Genomic DNA, 26,434 nt, shown 5'->3' with positions numbered 1-26,434 from the left:
GCTGACAGCTGCAATTGTGTCTTTTACACAGGGTTTGGATGCACGGCAGGCACTCAATAACTAATTGAATGAATGAGTGAATAGCTGTGTGAACCTTGATTGTGAAGAGCAATAGGGACAGGAACAGGATCTTTCTGGGAGGCTGTTTCCCATATATGTCTGACAAGGCCATCAGGGGACAGTGTGTGGGGTGATTAGGGTGACTAACCTGTCTATACCGCTTACAGCCGGGTTCAGCTCCGAGCGACAGGATACTCGATATAACAGGAGCTGACATGTTACCAGAAACCAGGGCAGCTCCTTCCGTCTGCCCTTCTGTGGGAGTGTGCGTCCCGTGCTTCTTTCTACACGCCTGCTTGACTCCTTTTTCATGCACGTGGTGGGCAAGACGTCCCAGCCTGAGCACTTCCAATCAGTCAGCTCGCTTCCCAGAGCCCAGTTCCAAATCCCTTGGAGACAGAATCTGATTGGCCCACCGTGGGGCAGGTGTCCACCCTGGCCCAGTGAACTCTGACTAGAACAAACAAGGCAGCAAAGGGTCACCTCCAGAGGGGAGGAAGGCAGTTTCCAGAGAAGGGGCCTCGTGGGCTAGGAAAATCTCCAAAAGGCATCTAGAGAATGGACTTGGAACTCCCAGGCCCGTGCCCCAGGGCTCTGCCGACTACCATTCATTTAGGTAAACAATTTTGAGCACTTTCTGTAGGCTAAGCACACGGATTGACCTTCTAGGGAGCTTTCTAAATCTCCTTGGAATTCGTTCATATCTTTTTTGCTCATATTGACTTTTGGAGTGAAGTCACAGCTCCTTAAGTTAATCACCTCCTAGCTTTTCCTTTTCAGGTTTCAAGGTGGGGATCAAGGGCTTTGGCGGCCACGTCTTTGGGAACTAAGGAGATGTCCGTGTCCTCTCCTCCTGTCTTTGTCTCTCCAGGAAGAAGTGTCTTAGTTCTTTAGCTGCTTCAATCATGGCCCCTCTCCCCAGTCTCCCTAAGTCCTTGACTTTCTTCCTTCAGCCCTGTTCACAACCGCTGGGCTTCCCTGGGTTCCAAGCGTGAAAGTGTCTCAAGTTCATACTCAAGGCGGAGAATATTAGGTTTCTCATCTATGTAGGAAAAGCATTCAGAATGTGATGGACCTTTTCATCATCGGCAGCAGCTGCTGATAAGGATCACAGGTACTATTCAAGGAGGACACGCTGCTAAGCACCGTGTAAACCCTTTCTGTGCATCATCACACACAAACCAATCTCCACAACGAGCCTGAGAGGGAGGCACTATTTCCCCTCCTTTCCAGATAGCTGATCAGGAAGCGCGGAGAGCGTCGGCAGCTGGCCCGAGGTCACGCAGCGTCTGGGCAGTGGAGCTGGGCCTCAAAACCAGACCCCCGCCTCCAGAGGCTTCCCACACGCCCCAGGCTCTGAGATTGCTCTCCTTAGCCCCTGAGTTCTGCCCTGCGCACGTCCTCTGTGAGCGATGTTTAGAATCTTCGGAGATACCATTCCAATGTGTTTGCTAACTCTCGTTATGGTGTAATAACTCTTTGGAGAGGAGACTCTGATCCCATTTTAGTCACTGGACAAAACAGGTGGGGCTGGGGTCAGGGCGGGGCCGTGGGTGGGGCACTGTCCCGGGCCACCCCCGGGAGCCCAGCTATGCAGCCTGCCCACCGTGCGACTGGGCACGGCCCTCCCCGCTCCTGGCCTCACATTCCTCATCTGTGGGTCTGTGGGCCCTTTGCAGCCCTTGCATTCCAACTCAGCTATGTACTGCATAAGGGTTTCATGAGATTGGCAGCTTCCATACCTCAGCAGAGGAGGGGTGGTTTCCATACCGGGTAAACCCACCGTGGGCCTGGGAGGCCTGCGTCTTGCCATCACAACTGCCCCCTCCCTGGTCTGCCGTTTGTGCCGCCGCCCCTGCACTTCGAGGCTGCCCGATGTCATCCACCAGTCCTTTCCCGTGGGGTGCTGAGTGTGTGCCCTCTGCCCTCTCCCATCTCACCGCCTGCCCGTGGTATCCTGCACCTGCTCCTCGTCCTCACGCGGCTGCTTATTGAGCCTGGGGTTGGGAGAACAAGCTTGCCCCCATCTATGTCTTTGAGAATGTAGCGATGTCCATGTTCTCTCCCTGGTCTTTGCTAAGCATTTTGTACGTATTCATAAAGTCATTCATTCCCTCGGCAACTCCTTGAGTCCACAGTTTTGCAGACAGGGCGTCCAAGGCTCAAAGAAGTTAACAGGTTTGTCTAAGTTGACACACTGGTTAGCGCCAGAGCCGAGACCCAAGCCAGGTCTGGCATATCCCGTGATGCCCATACATCAGAATCACTACGCTTACACCGCCTGCACTGCACCTGGGGACAAGTCTGTGGTCCTCCTGGAGTGGTGTGACTGGTCTGTGGGTTCCTTTGGGTCTGTTTATGTTTGGTGGAGGGTGCAAGGGGACCTATGGAGGGAATTCTATTTTTTTTTTTAAGAGAGAGAGAGAGAGAAACATCAATGTGTGGTTGCTGCGGGCCATGGCCTGCAACCCAGGCATGTGCCCTGACTGGGAATCGAACCTGCGATGCTTTGGTTCGCAGCCCACGCTCAATCCACTGAGCTACGCCAGCCAGGGCGGAATTCTATTTTTGTGTTTGGAGGGTGGGATTGTGGAGTCAGGCACCCCTCCCAGCTGGGCATCCCTGAACTTCTGTCCACGTTTGCTTCCAGATCCTGGAAGGAGACCAGGCCATCCTGCAGAGGATAAAGAAGGCTGTGCGGGCCATCCACAGCTCTGGCCTCGGTGAGTCAGCCCGCCTGATGCCCAGCCTGGCCAGGTCGCCCCTTCCCCAGCCCCAGACAGGAGCTAACTCTGAGCTCCCTTCCCTTTCTCCACAGGCCACGTGGAGAACGAGGAGCAGTACCGAGAGGCCGTGGAATCCTTAGGCAATAGCCACCTGTCCCAAAACAGTCATGAGCTGTCTACCGGCTTCCTGAACTTGGCCGTGTTCACCCGTGAGGTGGCTGCACTCTTCAAGAACCTGGTGAGGACCCTGGGCCTTTCTTAGCCAGCCTCTAGCCCAGGCTTGGGGCAAATCCAGTGGGCTTAAGAACCTGGATAGGAAAGAGTTGGTTTCCACTCTTCTCCTAAGTTGTCACTGACCTCTAGTGTCCCTTGACCTCTGACCCATGACCTCAGGCCCCTTTGTAGTTCCAACCTACCTTTGCATTCTTCCTCTGTGACTCCTCACCCCTGTCTTCTCTGTCTTCCTTCCTTCCTTCCTTCCTTCCTTCCTTCCTTCCTTCCTTCCTCTCTATCCTCTTCTTTGTCTTCTGTGGTGACTATCCAGGACCGGAGGGGTCTCAGCAGCAGGGAAGAGCCCCACAGGAGGGAGGGCTCCCTGGAGGAGGTGGGGGAGAAGAGAGCACAGACTCTGGGGTTCCTGTTTTTATGCCACCACCTCCCCTCCACCTTCTTTGTCCTCTGCGTTCCCGACCGCATCTGCTTGGTCCTCAAAGCCTAGAACCTGCCGTGTCTCAACAAGCCTCTCATCTCCGCACAGTGCCCAGTGGCCTCAGGCCCCTTCCTGAAACGGCCTCCCCCTTCCCCACACCCTGTCCAGGAGTCCCTGCCTCGAGGCCGCCTGAGATAGAAGCTCCTCCCATGTGCAGGCCTGGTCCCAGGACCTTATGTATTAACTGGCTGAATCCTGGAGCACAGCTCGGTGGGGTTGGTTTTGCTATTGCCCCCGCTTCACAGGCTAGGAACCTGGGACTTGAGGTTAAGCAGCTTACCTGAGGTCAGACAGCTGGATCTGAACCCAAGTTGCCTGGCCCCAGCATCCGAGCACAAGCCTGGTGCTACCCCTTTCCTAGGAAAGCCCCTCTCCTTCCAGGCTTCCTGGGACTGGCCCTCAGCTCTGGTGGCTCGAGTCCCACCAGTGCCCTCCAGGGCCGGCAGGGTTGCACCATCTCCAAGAAGCGGTTTGCTCTGTGGTTAAGTCCCTGGACCTTGGACTTAGACGGGGGCCTCTAATCCCCACTCTGCTGCTCGCTGGGTGTGTGACCCTGGGTGAGCCGCTCAGCCTGCCTGAGCCCCAGGTCTGTGTCTGTGACACTGGGACAGTAAGGGGACCCGCCTCACAGAGTTGCAACGAAGACCACACAAGCTGAGTGCCCGCTCCAGAGGGAGCGCTGGCCAGCACTGCCGTCTGTCGTTACACCTCCGAGGGGCAGCGCCTCAGATACCGGCCGGCACACATAGGCCTCACAGTGTTTGAGTTCAGCTGAGTCAGTGACCTCCTTTGTGTCTACCTCTCTGTCCCTGTGTCACTCAAGCTGGTGTTTGCCGGGCACTGCAGGGCTGGCAGCACAGAGAAGAGTCAGCCTCTGCCTCAGAGAGCCGCGGTCTAGCGGGAGAGACAGGGAGTGAGGTGTAGGGCGATACCACGCAACGCCAGCAGCAGGGCACAGACTGAGAAAAGGGGAGCTCAGCGTAGGCCACGAGCATCATGGTCAGGAAGGCTTCCTGGAGGAGGGGAGACCTGGACTGTACCCTGAAAGGTGGGCTGAAATATCAGACAGGCCATCTGAGGTTGCCAAATGACAGAAACTCGACCCAAACTAGGTTAATTTTTAAAAGGGGAATTCGTTGGCCCCTATGATGGAAAGTTCAGGAGTGCCGCTGGCTTTAGGCTCCTTGTTTCTCTTAGTTCCTCTGTCTCTGCTCAGTGGGCAAGATGGCCCAGCAGGCCCAGCTCATGTCTTACCTGGAGAAAGGCATGGTCTTTCTCCCAGGACTGGGGCAGCAAAGTCCCCGAAAGGATCTGATTGGCTGGTTTGGGTCACATGCCGGTTCTTGATCCAACCACGATGGCCCAAAGCTGGGGTACTCTCTGGTCAGTTCTGACTCCTGTATTCACCCCACGTGAGCACAGGGAAAGGGTTCCCCACATTCAAGGGGAGACAAGGAACTAGCCAGACAAAAGCCACACGTGGGCATGACAGGGGGACCTCAGAGTCAGAGAGGGGCAGGAAGGTGCTCCTGGAGGAAGAACAGAGATGGGGCTGCCCATGGGCGTTCCTGGGGCGGCGAGCTGCCGAGGCTGGTCAGCCAGGGTAACAGCTCTTACAGGAGGCCAACTCCGCCATCCCCTTCCCCCCAACCTTCTCCCCTTTCTCTCCCCGGCTTCCCTGACCCCCACCTTCTCCCCTTTCTCTCCCCGGCTTCCCTGACCCCCAGTGGTGTCCTTTGCCTCCTGCTGCTTCCCTGCACTCGAGCCCCCTTGGGGCTGGACAGACGGTCACGCAAGGTGGGGCATGGGGGTGTCTGCCTTTTCCAGGTTCAGAACTTGAACAACATTGTCTCCTTCCCGCTGGACAGTCTGTTGAAGGGGCAACTGAGGGACGGGCGGCAGGTGAGTTTGAGTGTGGGAATGGGGGCTGGGGTGGGAGATGCCCAGAGGGTGTGGGGTGGAGCGAGCCAGGGGTGGGCAGGACACCTTAGAGGAGGCCAAGTGAGGCTGTCACAGGGGAAGTGGTGACCCCGCATTACTGACCCTCAGGAGGACAGGAGGACCTGGCTTGGGGGTGAGCCTAGGATGGCTGACCTACTGCCTGCCAGGGCCCGATGTGAAGTAGCCCATGGAAGTCCTGCAGCCCTGTGGAGTGGGGTCTGTAGGTGCTGCCATCCCCAGCTGGGGAAATGGAGGCCCGGGACGTTTGGCCACCTGCTTGGGGTTGACACCGTCGGTGCGAGGAGGAGCCAGTGTGGGGTCCGGACTCGCGACTCCCGTGCTCGGCTGCTCACTCTGCACCTGGCAGCTCCTGGCGTGAGGTGGGGAGGAGCTCAGAGAAGGTGACAATAATCTGCCTGGAAAGGCTGCCCCAGAAGGTCCAGGGGAGGAGCGGTCCTCCCCCCAGAGGCTTCCCTCCTGACCCTAGGCTAGACACCAGATTGGGAGCCACCCAAACCAGACGGGCAGCTTTTTCACCCGGCTGACTGGGGCGCCCGGAAGTGAGGGCTGCTCTGCGGGTGTGAGCGGCCAGGCCCAGGCAAACTAGGCCAGGGATCAGCCGGGTCACCCTGGCTTGCTGTGTGGCCCTGGGCAGATTTCTTAGCCTCTCTGCGCTTATGTTCTTCGCCCCGTACCCTTCTTATTGAGAGGATGATCTGGGACCAGGGAGGAGAAAAATGGAGGGATAAAGCTGGAGGAAGGGGCTCTGAACTTCATCTCCCCCCCACCATCCTCATCCTCATGGCAATCTCCATCTTCTGAGGAAGCAAATTCAGGGTGGACCCCCCCAAATCTCCCCACATCCTGGGCCCGGGCCACCAAACCTAGCTGATTCTTGGCAACTGTGGGAAGAAATCAGGCGCAGGGTTCCCCTAAAGGCAGCAAAGTGTACTGTTGATTCCACACCCCAAGTGCCCCTTTGGGCAAATTTTTGTTCTTTTTAAAACCGCAGGATTCCAAAAAACAGCTGGAGAAGGCGTGGAAGGACTTGGAAGCCAAAATGTAAGTGGTTGCAGCCGGGGTGGTTTGTCCGGGAGAGGGGCGCTTACGCTGCAGCAGGAGGCTGGGTCTGGGGAGGGCCTGAGCGCTGCCAGGACGTGACGCCCAAAAGCGCGTGACATCTTGCTCTCCCGGGGTGGGGTTTGTCGTGGTGGCGGTGGTTTATGACCAGGCCTAACAGGAATCTGGGGGCTGGACCACAAGACCACCAAAGGGGAGCTCTGGAGAAGTGACCTCAGAATGCTGCTAGCAGAGACCCATGTGCTGGGTGGCATCAGGTGTGGCAGAGACAAGAGCCACCCTTTACTGAACGCCTCTCTATGCTAGTCATTGAACCCTCACAATCGACCAGCCCTGTGAGGGAGATATCAGTGTCCCCGGTAACAGAGAAGGAACTGGAGGCTCAGAGAGGTTAAGTCACTTTCCCAAGGCCACACAGCTAGGCAGAGGCAGAGCTCGGTTTCGTGTGCCTCGATCCTCTGTCTGCAACACAAGGTACTGTCTATAAACATTTAGTTGGACACAGAGGAGGAAAGGGAGTTGATGTCATACCCTGGCCTCTTATGGGCACCACCGATGACATCATGGGGACAGAAGGAGCCTCGGGCATCCAGTGGCCAACTCCCTCTGAGTGGAGACACCTCGGGCTCTGCCTTCTGGAATCTGCACATGTCCTGGCCCAGCCCTCCGCCGGGGCCCAGCCGGACTCTCCACACCTCAGATCACTGTTTGCTCATCTCTGTAAATTTGTTTCTCTTACATTTTGCAAAAGCTATACATGTTCATTATTAATAACTTAGAAAATATGATGTACAAGAAAAAAAAGTTTAATTATTCCAAGGAGAGGATTAGGGTCATGTGGGAAGTATCTAGTACTTCTCTGTTGTTTGAATTTTTTTTTTACATAGTATGGGTAACGCAGTAATTTTATCAATTAAAAAGAGTAGGGGAAGGAGGAACTACCAAAAACTAGGAGGAAAATCCTTAATTTCCAAGGCAAAAGTATTAACATCTTTCTAGCTATTTTTCTACATAGAAAGAAAGATATTTATAAAACTGACATCATAATAATTGTGTAAACTTTTTCGTACTTAAAAATGCATTGTGGCCCTGGCTAGGTAAACTCAGTGGGTTCGAACATCGTCCAGATATGCCAAGGTTGCAGGTTCGATCCCGGTCAGGGCACACACAAGAGTTTAAAAAGAGAACAAGTGCATGGTGACCATCTCTCTACATCATTACCTATTCTTATACGTTGCTTGCATGATGCAAGGTGTGCCAGCATCTGCATGATCCACAGTGTATTTCATCCCCCCTACCACTGGGGAAGCATCCTCAGAATGAAATCTTCACTCTCACGCATAATTATTTCTGTAAAGGCTCAAAGCCGAGAAGTAGATCCTGGAGCTCCATTGCTCCTCCAGCTCCCAGAGCCATGGTGACCTTCCCCAGGCTGAATGAAGGTCATGGCTTCTCCCTCCCAGGGGATCTCCATCTCCACGCCAGCCGTGGGTGTAGATCCTGTGATGGGCATGGCCGCTGTGATGGGCATGGCCATCGGCCCTCATCAGAGGCCTAGAGAGGGGTGTGGACAACACAGGCTTTCTCTTTATAACTTCATGTGGGTCACGTGGCCTTCCTGAGTTACCTGGAAGAAGGCCTTGGCCTGTCGGGACATCATGTACCCAGTGGGAAGGGTAAACCCTGCCCCGCTGACCTACCCCAACAAGCTCTGCTTTTACCAGGTTTATACACTGAACTTGCCTGCAAGGTTTCATTTAAAGAAAAGATTCTGTGTGATGGATGGGAAAAGGGCTTGGCTGAGATAATTTAGTGGGTTATCAATAGGGCCTGATCTAGAACCCAAAGCTTCTTAGTCCAGCATTCTTCCAGCCATGCACATGGTCTCCGGGCTCCTGACATGCATGTGACATTGGTCGAGCTACCTGTCCTGGCACAGACGTCTGTGTACGTTTCCCTCCGGGGGCACTCCAGGTGCAGCGAGGCATCGATGAGCCGTGAGTCGATGAGTGATTCCGCCTCATTCTCACCAAACCAGTCTGGGCAGCAGCTGGAAGGGCCCAGGGTGCTGATAGCAGGTGTCTGACACCACCAGGCGTCTCATCCTGGATTTTCATACGGGAGGGAGGTTTCCCTCTCCACCCAGAGCTGCTGAGAAGGGCATCCCAGGGCCTGTGCAGGAGCCAAGTTGATGGAGGCCGTTCCACGTGAGGGTCTGTTGCCTCATCTGCAAAATGGAGCCAGGGAGTCCTTGCAGGGTTAACATGGGGATGAAATCAGTGCAGTGCATATGAAGCACCTGGCACTGCAGTCCAACAGGTACTGGCTGGCCATCCTTCTGAGCCAGAACTGGGACCAGAATAACTCGGCAAGGGGTGGAGAGGCAGGAGCCCAGACCCCCTGCTCCCAGCATTCCCCTGGCCAGCTCGGGATCTCGGGCAGTCACCTCTCTCATCTGGGTCTCAGCTTCCCCATCTGGAAAATAGCTCCTAATAGACCATGACCTATCAGAAAAGGCACTGTGACTATCACCAGCTGGGGGAACCAGGCAGGGAGGGTAGCAGGGACGGCACAAGTCCGAGCACAGTGTTGGTGACTGGGGGGCCATCCCCAGGGCTCTGGCACCAGACAGACATGGGTTCAAATCCTGCTCTACCACCTAACAGCTATGTGACTTGAACAAGTGACTTATCATCTCAGGCTCCTCATCGGGAAAATGGGGCTATTGCTTGAGTGCTTAAAAATACTCATCAGTAATAATAGCAGCTAATCCTCATACTTAAGAGCTGCCTTTGTGATCAGATACTGTGATCAGGCCTTTACATCTGGTACAAGGTTAGTCCCCTTAGCAGGGAGAGGTGCTGTCATTATCCCCAGCCTGCAGGTAAGTAGTGAGGGAAAACCCGCCACCACCCCACCTTGGTGGATCCGCCTGGTTTATCAGCGAGAAGAGGGGTGGCTCAGTGAGCAAGGAAAGCATGAAGTGACGGTGCCAAGGGGCAGCGCCAGCACAGGGGTGTAGAAAAGGCAGGTCTTTGTTTGGGTGGAGGGAAGGGTGGTCGGAACAGGCATCACAGGAGAGATGGTTCAAGGTCAGGCTGGCGGGTGCGGGATCCACTGTGGTTCCTTTGGTCCTCCCTCCCCGGAGTGCCTGTTCCCCGTCTCCTCAACGTCTCCTCAACGTAGTTGCTGCCACCCTGCTCTCCAGGTCCCTCGGTCTCCCCGGTAACCAGCATTCCAGCACTTTTCACTCACTACCTCATTTCACTCCTTCTGCTGCCACTCCATTCAAAGGAAAGAAAACCCTTCCTAACATTGGAAATATGTACAAACATTGGCGATCCTCTGAGGACAGGAAAGGAGTGGGAGCTGATGTTTTACGGGTGGATGGGGGGCGTGGGGTAGAAAGCACTCCCAGCTCTTAGTCTGCGGTGTCTCGGGTCCCCTTGGGTGGCTGTGTCAGACGTTGCAGGGCGAGTCTCCAAACCCCCCCGAGCTGAGGCTGAGGGGCAGAGCTCTGGCAATTCACGAAGTCATGGATTGCACTTCACAGCTTACCTTCATTCTGAGCTAACCAGCCCTGTCCTTTAATCTCCACTAGACCCTGTATTTAAAATATTGACTAAATAAGTACGTGCCCTATAGTAAAGCAATCATCCGAAGGAATCACCAGGAGTTATTATTATGATCGTCAGCATCATCAGCATCAGCATGCTCCTGCCACTCACTGCGGGCGGACTGTGTGCCAGGAATGGCCGTAAATGCTTCCCGTGTGATCGCGTCATCTGAGAGCGCGGCGGCATTCGTCTCGTGTTTGGGATGGAGAAACTAAGCTTAGGAAGATCAGTAAGGGAGGGAGCTGCCGTCAGACCCAGAGTCCGCATTTCTAGCCACTGCTGTGTTACACTGAGACTCCCCTTCCGCCCGCTCACTCTGAAGCAGACACCTTCCCACGCCAGCGTGTATAGAGCCGCCGCCTCCTTTTTAAGAGCTGCGTAGTATTCCTATGTAGGGACATCGCATGCTTGGTTTAACCCCTTCCTATTGCTATACATGTAACTTATTTCTTATGTTTTACTGCTGAAAGAAATAGTAACAGTGTGTGCTTGGGAGAGTCCCCTACCCCCTGCCGGCCACTCTGCCCACTCAGTGTCCCGGCCTGCTTGGCAAGCTGCCGGCTCACCGCCGCTGACCCACTGCGGGCTCGGCCATTGCCCCTCTCTCTCCCGCTCCCCTTCAGATCCAAAAAAGAAGCTCCTGCCCCGATGCTCAGGCCCGTGTCACAGAGCTGCCACTTACCCCCTGCAACTCCACCACCCTGCCGCAAACTCCCGTTTGGAATGAAAAATAACCACTTCTGAGAAAATTTGAATAAGGTTTTAAAGGCCTGCAGAACTCCGCTCTCGAGCAGGGGTTCTCCCCCGAGGGTGATATTGCACCCCTGCCCTCACCCCCAGGGGACATTTCTGATTGTCCCCACTGGGGAGATGGGCATCTAGTGGGTAGAGGTCACGGATGCTGCGAAGCAACCTGCCTCCACAAGACAGCCCCACAGCAAAGACCCGTGTGGCGGAAGTGTCTCTAGGCCCAAGGCTGAGCCGCTGCTTTGGGTGCAGGTTCTGCCTGTAAACACGATCCCACAGGTCTGACCCCAGTGAGGCCTGGCGCTCTAGTGCCAGAGGGACCATTCTGGGCCATTGCTCCCTCCGCTCACAGATGGGAGACTGAGGCACAGAGGGGCCTGTAGCAATAATAGCCATGGTATCTTCTATGTGCTGAGGCTGTCGCATACTTTCTCTCATCCGGGTACAGGTAAGGGCCCCCACTTTCCAGATGAGAAGACTGAGGCTCAAAGAGGGAAAGTGATGCTGCTCATAGTGTGTCCCACATCTGTCTCCTGTGCTCGGGGCTGGCCCCACGTGGGCGTAGAAGCAGTTCAGAGAGACGTCTCCTTTCCACAGGATTCGTGGTCCCGTGCGCCCTGCCTCCGAGATGGGAATGCTCTCCTGGGTGGGAGTGGGTGGTCTGACAGGTGTGGGATTTCCAGGAAACCGTGTACACACACTGCCACCCACCCCCAGAGAGAAAAACAGCCAGCCCTTGCGATCCGCTGGGAGAGGGCCCAGGTTACTCTCAGTCACTCGGATAGGAAGCGCTTTCTATCTTCACTTACAAAGGAAAGAACAAAGGTTTTCCTAAGCTTTGCATGGGAAACTCCACAGCTCAGAAGCATGAAGGTACTTAGTGGTCATCTAAACCCACGTGGTACTAAATCCCTTTCAGTAAGATCAGACAGAAGGGGCCCAGCTCCCACCTGGCCCTTATCTGAGCCCCTCGCCTCCCGGCATAAAACCCTGAAGTCGTTTCCATTGCTCTTGGGGTAAAGACCAACAACCTCAACAGGGTCTGAGTTAGCCCTGCATGGTCTGGCCCCTCTTTAGCTCACCTGGAACCACCTCCCTCTCCATCCGAGCTCCTGATCCCTCCTGCCTCCGGCCGTCACATGCTCTGGTCCTCCTACCCAGCCCTAGATCCCTCCGAGACAACTTCTCAGACTTCAGATCCCAGCTCAAACACCAATTCCTGAGCAGCTGGAAAAGGTCGAGTGCCCCATTTGACCCCCCACCGCTCTCCTCAAGGCTGTGATTTGATTCACGTCTTTTTCCCCCCATGAGCCTGCGGGTTCCCCGAATCTGCCTTTGTCACTGTGTACCCCCCCCCACACACACAGCTGGCACACAGGAGGCCTCCTCACTCTCGTGTGCCCGCGGCAGAGAGGAGGCCGTAGGGATGGTGAGACGTGAACGGGGCCGGCGAGAGGTGTTCAGACCTCTCTTTTCTTGGGGCCTAGGACCAGGCTGGAGAAGGACAGGGACCGGGCCAGGGCGACAGGAGGGAACCCTGGGGAGGTGGCCCAGGACACACACAGAGAGCGGCGCGTCTTCCAGCTGCACATGTGCGAGGTAACGGCTGCTCCAGGGGAGGGGGCAATGGGCTGCGTTTTCCTGTCTACCCCTCCCGAACCTCTAGGGGCCCGGTCACAGGCTCGGCTCAGGCCCCGGTCAGGTGGCCCTCAGGATGTCATCAAGCTTCACTCATGGCCGAGAGGAGTAGCCTGGGGAGGGGACTACAGCCCCTTGTCCCCAGGACGTAGTTTCTGCTCACGTGGCACGTCTTGTCCTGCCTGCCCCTCAGTACCTGCTCAAAGCCGGGGAGAGCCAGATGAAGCAAGGCCCCGACTTCCTGCAGAGCCTCATCAAGTTCTTCCATGCCCAGCACAAGTAGGTTTCTTCCTATGTCCCCGGCCCAACCCCCACTCTCCTCGCCCCTTAACCCGTCAGGCAACACAGACCAGGGCCCAGGCCCAGAGTCTGGAAGCCCCTTAAGGACTCCGTGTGTCTGTCTCTCATGGGTAATGTTTGTTACAGCCCTTCTCCACTGAGCACACTCCACGTGTCACTTGATCTCACGCAATCCCCCTGCACCTGTGTGAACAGGTACTCATATTATCCCTATTGTACAGATGAGAAAACTGAGGCTCAGGTTTACTGAGCTCACACACAGAGTAAGTGGGACCCGGACCCAGACACTCTAAATCCGGGGTGCCTGTTCCTGACCATCAGACTGTGCTGCCCGGTGATCCTTAGAGCCCTTGCCCCACGCTTCATGCTTGATCTCTCATTTTCATTTCTCTCGGGTCCCTTGTTTGGCCTCGCACCTCAGCTTTTTCCAAGATGGCTGGAAGGCTGCTCAGAGCCTGTCCCCCTTCATCGAGAAGCTGGCAGCCTCGGTACATGCAGTAAGTCGGGCCTTACCCTTTGGCGTGTGGTCGAGCCCCCTGTCCTTCTGGGAGGATCTGTGGGTGTGGAAGAGCTGGCCCCGGTCCAGCCCAGGGGGAGAGGCTCCCGCCCTGCGGCTCTGGCCCTGGGCTCTGTGCCTGGCACATCTGCTGGCTGCTGACGGGGTCCTGCCCTCGGTCCCGCAGCTGCGCCAAGCCCAAGAGGAGGAGCTGCAGAAGCTAACCCAGCTCCGGGACTCCCTCCGAGGGATGCTGCAGCTTGAGAACAGAGAGGTCAGCCCCTGGTTCATCCCAAAAGGAGTGCTTCCCCCCAAGGCACTCCATGTGGGGGGGTGGCAGGGAGAGAAGGGAGACTTTTCAGAGTCCCCTTAAGTCTCCTTGCAGGAGACCCCTGCAGGACGGGGCTCTTTCCAACCTGAGGTCCCCTTTGCATGTCTGAGGAACAGGAGAGCACGAGCCGGAAGAACTCAGGGTGTGGCTACAGCATCCACCAGCACCAAGGCAACAAGCAGTTTGGGACGGAGAAGGTGGGCTTTCTGTACAAGAAAAGTGATGGGTAAGTGACCTGGAGAGCTGGAGTGACTTGCCCAGAGCCACACAGACAGTAAAAGTCAGGGTTGGAGTTGCCGACCAAGAGGACTATTCTTATCATTTGTGTAAACCCTGAGGGCTCCAGGACCCTCCACTGGGCCATGCAAAATCATCCCAGTCCTGGGCACAGGGACTTCTAAGAGTCACTGGTTGTTCTTAACTTGAAGAAGAACAATAGCAGCAGCTGACACTTTCTGAGCACTTACCATGTCCTTGCCAGGGTGTCCAAACGTGTGGCGCCTCTGGGCCACACTGGATGAAGAGTTGTCTTGGGCCACATGTTAAATGCATTGAGACACATAGTCACACACAAAAACATTTCATAGTGTTTTAAGTAAATTCACGATTTTGTGTTGGGCCGCTGAGCCGCATGTGGCCCATGGGCCGCAGGTTAGGCACCCCTGCGACAGTCTGCACACCCTCACGCCTAACCTCTCCAGTGTACTGAACACGCCTGGAAATGACAGTGTTGCCTGTGCCTTGCTCCCTGGTGTAAAAAAACCAGTCTGTGAAATGCAAAGGACGCTATGGACGTGTTTGCTGGGGTCTGCCCCTGCCTGGTCTCAGGAAGCTGTAACCCCCCCGAGACTTAGGCTGAGTGAGAGACCTCCGGACCAGGAACCACTAAGGAGACAAAACTTATTTCCCTGGCAATGAACGCTGCCTGTTCTGTACCTGGCCTCCGATGCTTGATCAGTAGCCAAAGATTGGCAAGATTTCCTAAGGGGGGAATCGTCTAAGACAGGCATGATCACAAGGAGGCCTCAGGGAAGGGACTAGGGGGGGCTGTGGAAATGAGGGGGTGATCGACATCAACCCCCTGCCCCCTCGGCTTTGTCAAAGCCTGAGTCCTTGTTCTTAGTTGTGAGAATCCGAGTCTCAGGCTGCCTTTGTCTCCTCTGCCTGACTCAGGCCGCGGAAATAACAGGGCAGTGCAGCCCAGACCAGAGTCGGCAGGCCCCTGGGGTAATCAGGCCTGGGACATAGAATATGCAAGATCCTGTGAGATCTACTTGCTGGAGGATGCTCTTGAATTAGAATATGAAGGCACAGGCAGGAAATGAAACTAGCCTTTTAGATCCTGTGGTCTTTTTAAGTGATAAAACCCAAAATCTCAGCCCAGAATCCCAGCGGGAGATCTACCAGCACCTTTGAAAGCTGCCTATTCCTTTTGATCTTCCCTGCCAGACTGTAATCCACAAACTGTGTCTGTATTCTCCATAAAAGCCTGCTCAGGTGGCGACTCAGGGTGCTCTCTACTAGAGAAAGTGGCCGTTTCGTCCCTATTTCCCCACAGGACTCGGTTGTCCCTGTGTATGTTTTTCTCGTGTTTCGAGGAGCATCTGCAGCGATGGATACTGCTGGTTCAGTATCCGTCTCATGTGTTCATGTTTCTGCTTTCTAGTCAGTTTTTATCAGAGAAGAGTAACTGTTAAACCAATTAATATTTACAGTGGTGCTACGCAGCTTCGGAGCATGGGTTTGCTCCTTGTGTCTCTGGGGTCCCAGTATTTATCTCGCTTTGTCTTTACCCATAATCTGTCACAGTCAAGTGCCTGGGCCTCCGCTCAGATGAGGAGCACCCTAAGGTGGGGGCTGTGTCTCCTGCATCAGACTAGAAGCTCTCAGAGAGTCAAGGCCACTTGGTCCCCTTCAGCATGAGGATTCCCAGAGAGCGAGGCTGTTTCCCCCATCAGACTGGGAGCTGCTTCTGGGCAGAGCTGCATCTTCTCCTCCAGAAGGGGGCGCTGAAAGGGAGGGGTCTGGGAATCGGGGGACAGAAGAGGGGAAGGGGTGTAGCTGGGGCTGGAGATCTGGTCCAGGACTCTTTTCCGACACAGAGGAATTAGGTGTAAGCCTTGGGTCGCTGTGTCTCTATCCCTCTGGGCCCCAGAATTCGAAGAGTCTGGCAGAAGAGGAAGTGCGGAGTCAAGTACGGCTGCCTGACCATCTCACACAGCATGGTGAGGCCCCGGGGTGGGGGTGTCGCGGCAACCCAGGTCCTTTCTCCTCCTGGTGTTCTGAGCGGACAAGTGCCAAGCCCTCTCCTCTAAGGACAACCCCCAAACCTGGATCTGGGTTGCAGGAGACCCCTGTGGAGGGACATATGGGACCCAAAGCTCCCAGCCTCGCCTTGGCCCACATTCTACAGCCCTGGGGTGCTGGGAGAGGGGAGACATGAAACGGGAACTGGATTATGCCCATTTAACAGACTGAGAAACAGAGGCCTCGAGGTTTGGCAGGCCCAGAGGGTAACATGTATGCCCTCCACCCCCAACTTCCCACAGATAAACCGGCCCCCGGTGAAGCTGACCCTGCTGACGTGCCAAGTGAGGCCGAACCCCGAGGAGAAAAAGTGCTTCGACCTGGTGACTCGTGAGTACTCCCTGGCCCCTCCCCACAGCAGCCCAAGGCTCCTCTGAGAGACCTGTCCGCAGCCAGGCAGCGGCGACGATCAGGGGCCTGTGTCCAACCCCACACCTGTCTGTCGAACGGCTGCTACAGACACTCTGTAAAGCACAGTTGGATGGACTTGGGTAGTTTGGCTTTTGGAATTATTATTACTTCAACAAGTTCACGTTTCATCCTTCCGAGCCTTCGGTGCCAACCCTCCCTGGGGCAGGCGCAGGTGGAGAGCGGCCTAGGCCTCACCCTTGGGGAGCCCTCTCCGGCAGGGGTGTGACTAGAGGCCCAGAGGGTGGGGGAGGGGTGCAGAAGAGAGATGCAGATAGACACAGCAGCACTGTCGAAGATGAAAGCGGGGAGGCCTGCGGCTGCCCTGCTGTGCACAGTCAGGAGAGGCTGCCTGGAAGAGGGAGCACTGAGCCTTGAAGGACCCAGGAGGCAGAGTTTGGGGCGGGCGTTTCAGGAGACAGGATCGGCGAGAGGACAGGCATAAAAACAGGAGCGTGGGTCTGGCCAGTTTGGCCAGAGTGTAGGCTTCACCTAGGAGTCGTCGGGGACGAGGCCTAGGAATGCCTCTTAAAGGTGTGGGCCTTATTTCCTGGCAGTGGGGAGCCAAGGCGGGTCTTGGAGCAGGGGAGAGGTGCGGTTAGCACAGAGCCCTCCGCTGCAACCATCTGGCAGCTGGTACAGGCTGGGCGAGGGGACGAGATGAGGAGCAGGGAGCCCAGACAGGGGCCGTGGGGCCAGGTGGGGTGGTGGCAGCGGGTTCAGAGGAGGCACTGCCTCTGAGCTGGGTGGGGCCCTGTGCCCTAGAAGACCTCCCCTGACCTTGGGATCCGGGCTGCACACAGAGAGTCTTGCTGGGATCTGCTTTGTAGGTGTTTGTAGGTCCCTGCTGAGACACTGCCCCCCCTGCTGGCCGATGCCATTACCGGCCCGCTCCTGGCTGAGCCTCGGCCCTCAGGGTCTAGCGCTCCACCTGGAGCCAGTGGTTTGGGTGCAGACTCCCTGGGCTCAGGGAAGGCGGGCGGACTTCTGTGGCCCAGACATCTCCTCCTCTCCCCACAGACAACAGGACGTACCACTTCCAGGCGGAGGACGAACATGAGTGTGAGGCGTGAGTGCTTCCCCACCACCAGCCTGGGGGGTGCAGAGGGGTGGGAGCCAGGGAGCCTGACGGGGAAGGACCCCGGTTCCGGCCCGTACCCTCCCCACAGCGCCGGACACACTCTCCGCAGGTGGGTGTCAGTGCTGCAGAACAGCAAGGACGAAGCTCTGAGCAGCGCCTTCCTCGGGGAGCCCAGCGGCTGCCCGGGGCCCTGCGGGGGCGCTGGGCTGGACGGGGAGCTCCAGGACCCTCACCAAGCTGCTCATCGCGGAGGTGAAGAACAGGCCCGGGAACGACAGCCAGTGCTGCGACTCCCCCGCGGAGCTGCAGGTCCGAGCGGGCGTGGGGCCTCGGAGGAGGGTGGTGGAGGGGCGGGGAGGGGCCCACACCTCCAGGAACGAGCTGCCCTCCCTTGCAGACCCCACGTGGCTCAGCACCAAACCTGGGCGTGCTCACCTGCATCCAGTGCTCTGGCGTCCACCGCGAGCTGGGCGTGCGATTCTCGCGCATGCAGTCCCTCACCTTGGACCTGCTGTGTCCCTCCGAACTGTTGGTGAGGGTGGGGCGGGGACAGAGGGGTTGCAGGGTGTGGCCTTGATCAGGAGGGCGGGCTTGGGCAGACTGGCTCAGTCAGAGCATGTGGGGTCGAGTGGGTGTGGCTGAGGTGAGACCCCATCTGGAACTGCCAGAAAAGCAGACAGTTGGAGAGTGGGTATCTCCGAGGGCTCGTCCGCCAGGGGGCGCTGTTTTTAACCACTTGGTCTTCCTGTGATTCCAGCTGGCCTTGAACATCGGAAACACACGCTTCAATGAGGTCATGGAGGCCCAGCTGCCCTCACATGGTGGCCCTAAACCCTCAGCTGACAAGTGACATGTAGGGGATTCTCCGATGGAGGGGCGTCCTGGCTGGGGATTCTGCCCCTCCGGCTCCCAAGGTCCCAGAAGCATCTTGGACCAGAAGTCCAGGGAGAGGGGAGCCTCAGATCTGTAAGGGTCCAGCACAGACTCCGGGGAAAGGAGATCCCTTGTCTCCTGTGGAATGGTTCAGGGGTCAGCTGGGTGGAAGCTGCTTTTGCTCTGAGACCCAGCGGTTGCCTTTGGCAGGAGTGCCCGCAGGGACTATATCGTGGCCAAGTATGTGGAGCACAGGTTTGCCCGGCGGTCCACACCCGAGCCTCAGAGACTCTGGATGGCCATTTGTAACCGGGACCTCCTGTCAGTCCTGGAGGCCTTCGCTAACGGGCAGGACTTCGGACAGCTGCTGCCGGTGGCCGGAGGGGCAGGTGAGAACCCTCCAAGGACACTTACCCACCCACGGCTCACATTCTCCCCAGTCCCCGGGACCAGCTGTGACTCCCCACTGCCCACCTCGGACACCTGCGGAAGCCCACCCATCAGAGGGGTAGATGGGGAACAGCACAGGTTCGGTCATGCAGACCTGAGCCTGAGTTCTGGCTCTGTCCGCTCCTAGCTGTGCAGTCCACGGCAGGTCACTTCTCTGAGTCTTTTCTCGTCCGTCAAGCAGGGCTATGATAGCGCCCACAGCGCTGAAATGAGAATTTGGTCCTGTTGTGCAGGGCCTGGTGCACAACAGGTGTGCAGTAAATTGTTAGTATCATTTTTTTCTTGAACACCCTTAGACAGGGATAAAGGTGGGTCAGATCGGAGCGGGAAGGCCAGTGTATGGCTTTTCCAGGAACAAACATTATGTGAAGGGGGGGGGGACAATCAGACACTTGAAAGATAAAATCGACAGGAGTAGCTGACTGATCGGATATCCACAAGGGGGTGGCATGTCTGTGAGCTGTCTGATATCTTCATGGGGCTGTCAGTGGCAGTGAGCGTGCAGCACGAAGGGGAGGTCAGAACTTGGAACAGCCTACGTGAGTGGTAGCTGAAAGCACGAGGTGAGCTGAGGCCCTGGGTGGCAGGGAGAGGAGCAGAGCGGGGAGCCCAGGGCTGAGAACCAAGTTTGGGAAACATCTTCAACTGGGGGCAGGAGGAGCCAGAGCCACTGCAGGAAGAGATGAGGGGATAGTCTTCCACCCTCCTTTCCAACGTGAGGTCTGTCCATTCAGTCTCAGCTTACAGGGGTTCTGGCAGCTTCTTCTCTGGAGGTGTCAGGAGGCAGCAAGGGTTCAAGCGGGTAGTACTGGGTTGGGGGCGAGTGACCTGGGGGAAACTCAGAGGTGTGGACGTGTGTTCAGGCACCCGGAGAGCTGGCCCTGCACTTGGCTGTCAGAGTCGCCACCCAGGCCTCCCTGCCCCTGGTGGATTTCATCGTTCAGAATGGGTGAGAGCCTCCCTGCCTGTCTGTCCACGTCCTCACTCTGACCCCTTGCCTTGCCCTTCTCCCACTCTTCCTCCCTCCTCTCCTCTTCCTCTTCTTACCCTGACATTGACCCCTCCCCTCTCGATTCCCCTTCCTTCCTCCTCCCTGACCACACCTCCGCAGCGGTCACCTGGACGCCACAGCTGCCCATGGGAACAGTGCCCTGCACTACGCTGCTCTCTACAACCAACCCGACTGCCTCAAGCTGCTGCTGAGAGGAAGGGCTTCCACTGGCACAGGTGGGCCCGACCGCCTCCTCCGTCAGACTCCCACCCCTGACTGCCCCTGGGGGGGGGACCCCCTGCCTCTTCCCCAGGCACAGCGCTGGTCACAAGCACGCACTTCGCAGTCAGACTTGGGTCTTAACCCTGGCTTGCCTCTGACCACCTGCGTGGCTGTGGGGTTTGCCCATTCAGCTCTTGAACCTCAGCCTCCTCATCTGTAAAAAGGGAATAATACCACTGACCTAACAGGCCTGCGAACAGGGTAAAAGGAAATATTGTTTCTGAAAGTACCTAACCAAATAAACACGAACTGACCCTGAATTACAGTGAGTCTGATAGCCACCATTGACTGTGTAACACATGCCGGGTAATGTGCCCAGTGCTGTGCGCGTACTCACTCATTCGTTTTTCACAGCAGCCTGTCCAGGTGATTACAAGTATCAGACTCATTTTTTTTAAGATTTTATTTATTTATTTATTTATTTATTTATTTTATTTTTAGAGAGAGGGGAAGAGAGGGAGGAAGAGAAGAAAACATCAGTGTGTGGTTGCGTCTCGTGTGCCCCCCACTGGGGACCTGGCCCACAACCCAGGCATGTGCCCTGACTGGGAATCGAACCTGCAACCCTTTGGTTCTCAACCCAATGCTCAGTCTACTAAGCCGCAGCAGCCAGGGCCATCATGCTCATTTTATAGATGAGAAAATTAAGGCCCGAGCTCACACAGCCAGGAAGTAGCACAGCCAGGATTCAAACCCAGACAGTTTGGTTCCAGAGGCCCATCTTAACCTCTAAGCTGTAACTTGGCTTTGACCCTGACTTTGACTCCTGCTGTTACCCCTCGCAGTGAACGATGACGGAGAGACAGCTCTGGACATAGCCAGGAGGAAGCTGCACAAGGAGTGTGTGGAGCTGGTGAGGTCCAGGGACGGAGGGGTGCCCCGACCTTCTCTCCTCTGAGCCCTGGCCCTCTGAACTGTCCAGGCTTTGTTTTTGGCAGCTGGAACAGGCCCAGGCTGGGACCCTCGTCTTCCCTCTGCACGTGGACTACTCCTGGGGAATTTCTGCAGAGCCTGCCTCTGACAGTGAGGAGGAGGAAGAGGAGAAGGTGGGTCCCAGTCCCTGCCTGTCAGGCTTCTAGACAGCAGAGGGAAAGAACCAGACTGGGCCTGCTGGGGGGAGGGGCGGGGCTGCTCTGGGGAACCAGGCTGCCCTCCCTCCCACACTTCCGCCCCAGCAGGGCTGCCCTCTGAAGGCCCCGGCCCCGCTCCACTGCACCAGCGGGAGGATGGACATCAGCAACAAGACCTACGAGGCCATCACCAGCCTGGGATCCCCTGCCCCTCAGAGCCAGAGCGAGGACTGCCCCCCACCCTTACCGGTCAAAAACCCTTCTCGGGCCACGGTCCAAGGCCGCACAGGACATACCAGTGGAGGTATGGTTGGCTTCCCAGAGAAATGCTCGTTTTGCTGTTCGTTGAGGGCCTGCTGTGTGCTTGGGCACTGAGCTCGGAGCACATATGTTGGTTCCTGTCACCCTGCAGGTGGGGGTTGTCATCTCCCCCTTACAAGTACAGGAGCAAAGATGTTAGGTAACTTACAGAAGTCCCCTCTGCGGGATTCAAACCCAGGTCTGTTTTATTCCAAATTCGTCAGTGCTTCACTTAAACAGAGAGAGAAGCATTCACTGAGCACCCACTACGTCTTGAGGCCTCTGGGGGCTACTGAGGCACAGTCGAGTGGGGGAGACAAAAACCAGAATGCGGTATAAGGAACGTGAACCCCAGGGCGGTGGGAACTTGGAATGTTTTGTTTCCTACCACTTCTCCAGCACCCAGCACGGTGCCCGGCTGCCTGGCTGTCCCCAAGAACTATTTGTTGAATGAATGAATGAATGAATGAATGAACGGGCTTGTTCTGGGATTTCAGGAGAGGGAGAGAGCATGTCCTCTTGGGACTGCCGGGAGGTTTGGGAAGGCTTCCTGGTGGTGGGGGCAGCCTCCGAGCTGAGCCTGAGGGACGAGCGGGAGAGCCCGGACTGAGGAGAATGTGTGAGCAGCCGCCAGGCAGCGTGCCCGCGTGGCCCTGGCTGTCGTGAATGAACGTCGTGGGTGGGTGGGTGAGACTGCAGCTTGATGGGGAAGAGCTGAGGGAGGGCCCTGGAGAGACAGCCGGCGAGTGGGGAGATCCTAGAAGCCAGAGACCACTTTGAAATTGAGCAGAATGAGAGATGAAGACAGGCTTTATCATTTCTGATTGCAGATCATTCCGAAGCCCCCAGCCTGAGCTCAGAGCCTCCTGGGCCCCCCGAGAGCCAGGGCAGTCCCACGTCCTCCACCTCTAGCCTTACCAGCCCCGTGGAACTTGGGGGTGGCACCCAAACCCCACCCAGCTCTGAAGAGGGCACCTTGGAAGCCCCGAGCACCTCCCGACCCAGCCTGACACCTGGAACCGCCCCTGCGGAGACATGCGCCCCTGTCAGGTTCAGGTTGGTCAGAGCTCAGCTGTGCAACCTGGGCAAGTGTCCTGACCTCTCTGGGCACCCATTCACCTCAAAACTGTGTCTGCCTAAAGACTGGCATGCCTTCCAGCCCTGAAGCCCGTGACTAGTACAGAAATACTAGACCTCGAGTGCAGGGCGATTGAACTTCTTTCCCCTTTACGCACTTGCTCCGGAGTCTGGCCTGGAATGTTAGGAATCTGGGACCCAGAAAGCTGAAGCTGGAGTAGGGAAGACTGAGCCCCTTCTATGTGGCTTGTCCTAGAGGCTGTCAGTGGGGTCTTCACTCCGTCTCCACCTTCAGCCCAGGGTCCGGTCCTCTCTTCCTTACACGCCCTTTCAGTTGGGGGTGTGGGGAGTAGACAAGCGGAAATTTCCAACTCTTTGGAGGTCATTCCCAGGCCTCTGGGACATGCGATAGACCCAGTTGTGGGGGGGAGGTGTGGACTCCACCCACCTGTCCTAAGCCCCCCAGCCTCGTTCTGCACCTGAGCCCGTTCTCTCTGCTCCGGGGGCGGGGGGGCCCTGTGGGCATCGGGGTCACATTGGCCTTTCCCTGCTTTCCAGCTCCGAGAGCACTCGCTCCTATCGGCGGGGGGGCGCCAGGACCTGGAAGATCACCCCTCAGCCAGGCAGCCCCTACCCAGAAGGAGCATGCCAGTAGGTAGGAGCTCAAGACTGTCGTTTGAGGGGAGATGGCAGAGTACCTGGGGGGCAGAGTCGGTCCAGAGGGGGTGGATTAGGGTGGGAGACCACTCCCCAGGATGGGGGCACACACCGGCCAAGGTGGCCACAGTTTGGCCATCTCCTATCTTGGTGCTCCACTCCCCCTGCTCCGGCCCAGGCTGGGTGAAGCAGGGGAGAGCCCGGCCTTGAGGGGTGGCAGAGGTGAGGAGGCCCAAGCTCCGGCACTCCCCAGGAGAGGACGGGCAAAGCTCTGTCAGCCGGGCTGGCTGCTCAGAGAGAAGGAATCACTTCCCCGCAGTCGAGGCAGGACGAGGGTGGCTGTGCACCAGTCTCCCCGAGGGCAGGAGTCCCCCGCAGTCTGCTGAGCCCGCCAGCTCCCAGGCAGAGGATGTGCGTCTGTTTAGTTGACCCTGGCAATGGCAAAGGACAGGGCCAGTGGCATTGGGAAGGAAGCCCCCTCTGTTCCTTGCTCCCCTGGGAATTCCTCAGGGGTGGCGGGGCAGTCTGTGTTAGGAGTGGGGGAAGGGAGGGGCAGGAACTGGGTGTCCCTGGGGATTGTCATCCTCAGTCCATCAAAGTCAGGCACCAAACACCAATCGGTGTCCCCAGCCAGGTATCTATTACCCAGCATTTAGCTGATGCCTCTCGTTGAAGCATGTGTGGCAATAAGAGTTCTAGCTTTAGAGTGAGGAGACTTGGGCAAGTGGCTTCACTTCTTTGAGCCTCAGTTTCATTGTCTGTAAAATGGGGGTGCTTTTCTCTACCCCCATATTGTGATATAATGTCATCACCATAGGACAGTTGTGAAAGTGAGTGAGATAAACAGCTGGTATATAATAAGTGCTTAGAAAAATGCCCATTTCCATCCTTGTCTCCCCAGGTTGGCTTCACTGAAGGAGAAGGCTTAAGAACCGGGGTTTGCCCAGAAAGTTCTGTGCAGCTCTTGCAAGACTAGCTCCTCGCTGGCCCTTGCCTACGTGGACCACCATCTTGCTGGACCCCGACGATCAGAGCTGGGACTTGAGCCCACCAGACTGGGGAGCCGAGGTGTTCATTTCTCTGGGTCTTGCTCTCTCTGTCCCTGTGCCCCTGTGGCTGGCCTGCCTCCCTGCCGCGGGCCCCCGCCCCTGCCGACGACACCACGTTCCGGCTGATGGTGGTCCTTTCCCTTCTATCTCATTAACCTCGCCCCCGCTGGTACAGGGGGCCCTTTGGCTGGGTCTGAGTGCCCCTGAGCTTGCTTCCACTGCAGCCCCTCAGCCCCCCACGGGACCAAGGCTCTGCTTCCTCCTTCAGTCTGGGGGTGTCCCAAGAATAGGGCCAGCCTGCCCTCATCATCCTCCAGACCAGGGACCGTCTTCTTGTCCATGCATCAGTGTTTTTCTCCTGAGTTCTGGCTCTGGGTCCAGACCTGTACTAGGCGCTGCAGATGCCACATGGATGAGACGAGGGCCCCACAGACGTGGTCCCTGGCTGGGACACTGGTCCCAGGGCTGAGCTAGGGAATGGGCACAGCAGGTGGTTTGGGGATCGGGGCTGGCTGATGCGACACTGCAGCTGTCCACAGCCCGTATGCATTCTGGCCGGTCTGTGTCCCGGCCGCCCTTACTGCCTGTTGACTAAACATTCTGAGTGTCACTCCTTATCAGGGACAGGACAGCCCTCCTGGGACCCCTACCATATTCCCAGCCAAGAAGCAGAGTAGGACTCACCCGTGTTGCCGGGTCTCCTTGACTTAGCAGGGCGCGTCCTGGGCGATGGCTTCTCGCTTCTCTCTGCTTTCTCTTGGTTGACTTGGGAGCCTTCCAGCCTTGGGAAGGAAGGGTGAGGACAGGTGACAGGACACTGACAGGGATGGGAGGGCGGAGACGAAACGGTTCTGCCTCCCAGTGCCCGAAGTTCCACCAGGCCTTCAGCCGCCTATTAGAAAACAGGCCCACGAAGGCCTCATCAGGGTCTAACTCCCCCGCATTAAAGCGGCCGACGGGCCAGGCCATGGAGGGGAGGCCAGACGGTGGCAGTGGCCGGCCAGCACTGTGGCCAGGCGCTTGCCCTGGAGACCCGCCTGCTCTATGCTCCCCGGCGGCAGAGCTGTCTTCCTGCCCCCCAGGGGCCCACACTTGTTCTTCCATTCATCTCTAATAAAAAAATGTCTTTTCTTTTCCTTTTTCCTTTTTTTTTTTCTCCAGTAAACCCCAGTGTTTTATTTGTGTGATCTGAAGTGCAACAGGGAAGCAGAGAGAACCTTAGGGCTTGGAAATCTTCCTCTGGACCCTGTAAGGGACACAGCCTGGGGCAACTGGGCCCCGAGGGACACGTGGGTCGCTGCTCCCAATGGGATGGAGCTACTGACCCCTAGTGGCTAGAGGTCAGGGGTGCTGCTAGACAGGCGGCAGTACACAGGTCAGCCCCGCACAGCGATGGGTTTTCGGGTCCAAAACGCTAACGGTGGTGCCAGCGCGGAGAAACCCTGGCGTGGAGGGAAGAGCGCGGCCCAGCAGTGAGCAGTGAGGAGACCTGCCGTTCAGCGCCGCTGCCGCTCGGGTCTCGTCTCAGTTCGGGTTTCCCTGATGCAGATGTTTGGGCTCAGGCAGTTTATTTGCGGAGTGATCCCGGGAAGCGCAAGGAGAGGGCAGGGAGTGAAACAGGAGCGTAGGAAGCAGTAAAGGGTGCGTTAATGAGGCGCAGTCCCGTGCGGGATCAGGGCTCACCTCACCGGCGACCTTTGTGAGAGCGTACAGATGAGGACATGCATGCCTTCAAGCTGTCCCATCGAGTGGAGAAATCGGTGTCTTTCCCACCGACTCTGGTCTATTTACTTTTAAGATATTATTTCTTTTTAGAGAGGGGGGAAGGGAAGGAGAAAGAGAGGGAGAGAATCGTCGATGTGAGAAGGAAATGGATCGGGTACTTCTTGTACAACTCCCCCCCGCCCCCGCCCCCCGACCGGGGACTGAACCTGCAGCCCAGGCACATGCCCCGACCAGGAATCGAACCTGAGACCCTTCACTTTGCAGGATACTGCCCTGCCACCAACTGAACCACACTGGTTAGGGCAGGTCTCTTGTCGTTGGGAAGGTCCTTACTGGGGGTGCCCATTCCCAAGGTCTCCCCGCGTGCCTGGGAGCCTCCGGTCAGAGAGGGGGAAGATGTCAGAAGCGTGTCCAGGACCTGCCCGCGGGTGACCTCCAGGGAGGGCGGGTGGGCAGGGGGACCATGAGTGGGTGCCGGCAGTGCCTGAGGCACTCGCACAATGCAAGCCTGAGCCTCTC

At 57.0% G+C, this 26,434-nt stretch overlaps 1 protein-coding gene across 1 annotated transcript in view; it reads left to right on the top strand.

Annotated features, from left to right (window-relative positions):
- Positions 1 to 25,326, top strand: part of ASAP3 (ArfGAP with SH3 domain, ankyrin repeat and PH domain 3) — a 45,261-nt gene extending 19,935 nt beyond the window's left edge. Inside the window, 27 exon segments of the mRNA XM_028514054.2 lie at positions 2,711 to 2,783; positions 2,879 to 3,024; positions 5,323 to 5,397; positions 6,449 to 6,498; positions 12,368 to 12,479; positions 12,712 to 12,797; positions 13,240 to 13,315; positions 13,502 to 13,588; positions 13,762 to 13,871; positions 15,801 to 15,870; positions 16,195 to 16,282; positions 17,381 to 17,429; positions 17,551 to 17,668; positions 17,670 to 17,750; positions 17,823 to 17,858; positions 17,860 to 17,973; positions 18,199 to 18,287; positions 18,525 to 18,687; positions 19,589 to 19,713; positions 19,876 to 19,991; positions 20,823 to 20,890; positions 20,976 to 21,083; positions 21,216 to 21,411; positions 22,238 to 22,463; positions 23,043 to 23,083; positions 23,086 to 23,135; positions 24,043 to 25,326. Coding sequence (XP_028369855.1) covers positions 2,711 to 2,783; positions 2,879 to 3,024; positions 5,323 to 5,397; positions 6,449 to 6,498; positions 12,368 to 12,479; positions 12,712 to 12,797; positions 13,240 to 13,315; positions 13,502 to 13,588; positions 13,762 to 13,871; positions 15,801 to 15,870; positions 16,195 to 16,282; positions 17,381 to 17,429; positions 17,551 to 17,668; positions 17,670 to 17,750; positions 17,823 to 17,858; positions 17,860 to 17,973; positions 18,199 to 18,287; positions 18,525 to 18,687; positions 19,589 to 19,713; positions 19,876 to 19,991; positions 20,823 to 20,890; positions 20,976 to 21,083; positions 21,216 to 21,411; positions 22,238 to 22,463; positions 23,043 to 23,083; positions 23,086 to 23,135; positions 24,043 to 24,117 — 2,628 coding nt within the window. The 3' untranslated portion in view covers positions 24,118 to 25,326.
- The last annotated feature ends 1,108 nt before the right edge of the window (positions 25,327 to 26,434 follow it).

The sequence above is a fragment of the Phyllostomus discolor genome, chromosome 5 (genome assembly GCF_004126475.2).
Source record: "Phyllostomus discolor isolate MPI-MPIP mPhyDis1 chromosome 5, mPhyDis1.pri.v3, whole genome shotgun sequence".
In the NCBI taxonomy this organism is placed as follows: domain Eukaryota; kingdom Metazoa; phylum Chordata; class Mammalia; order Chiroptera; family Phyllostomidae; genus Phyllostomus; species Phyllostomus discolor.
Note: the sequence above shows the minus strand (reverse complement) of the source record. Positions and strands in the feature narration are given on the sequence as shown.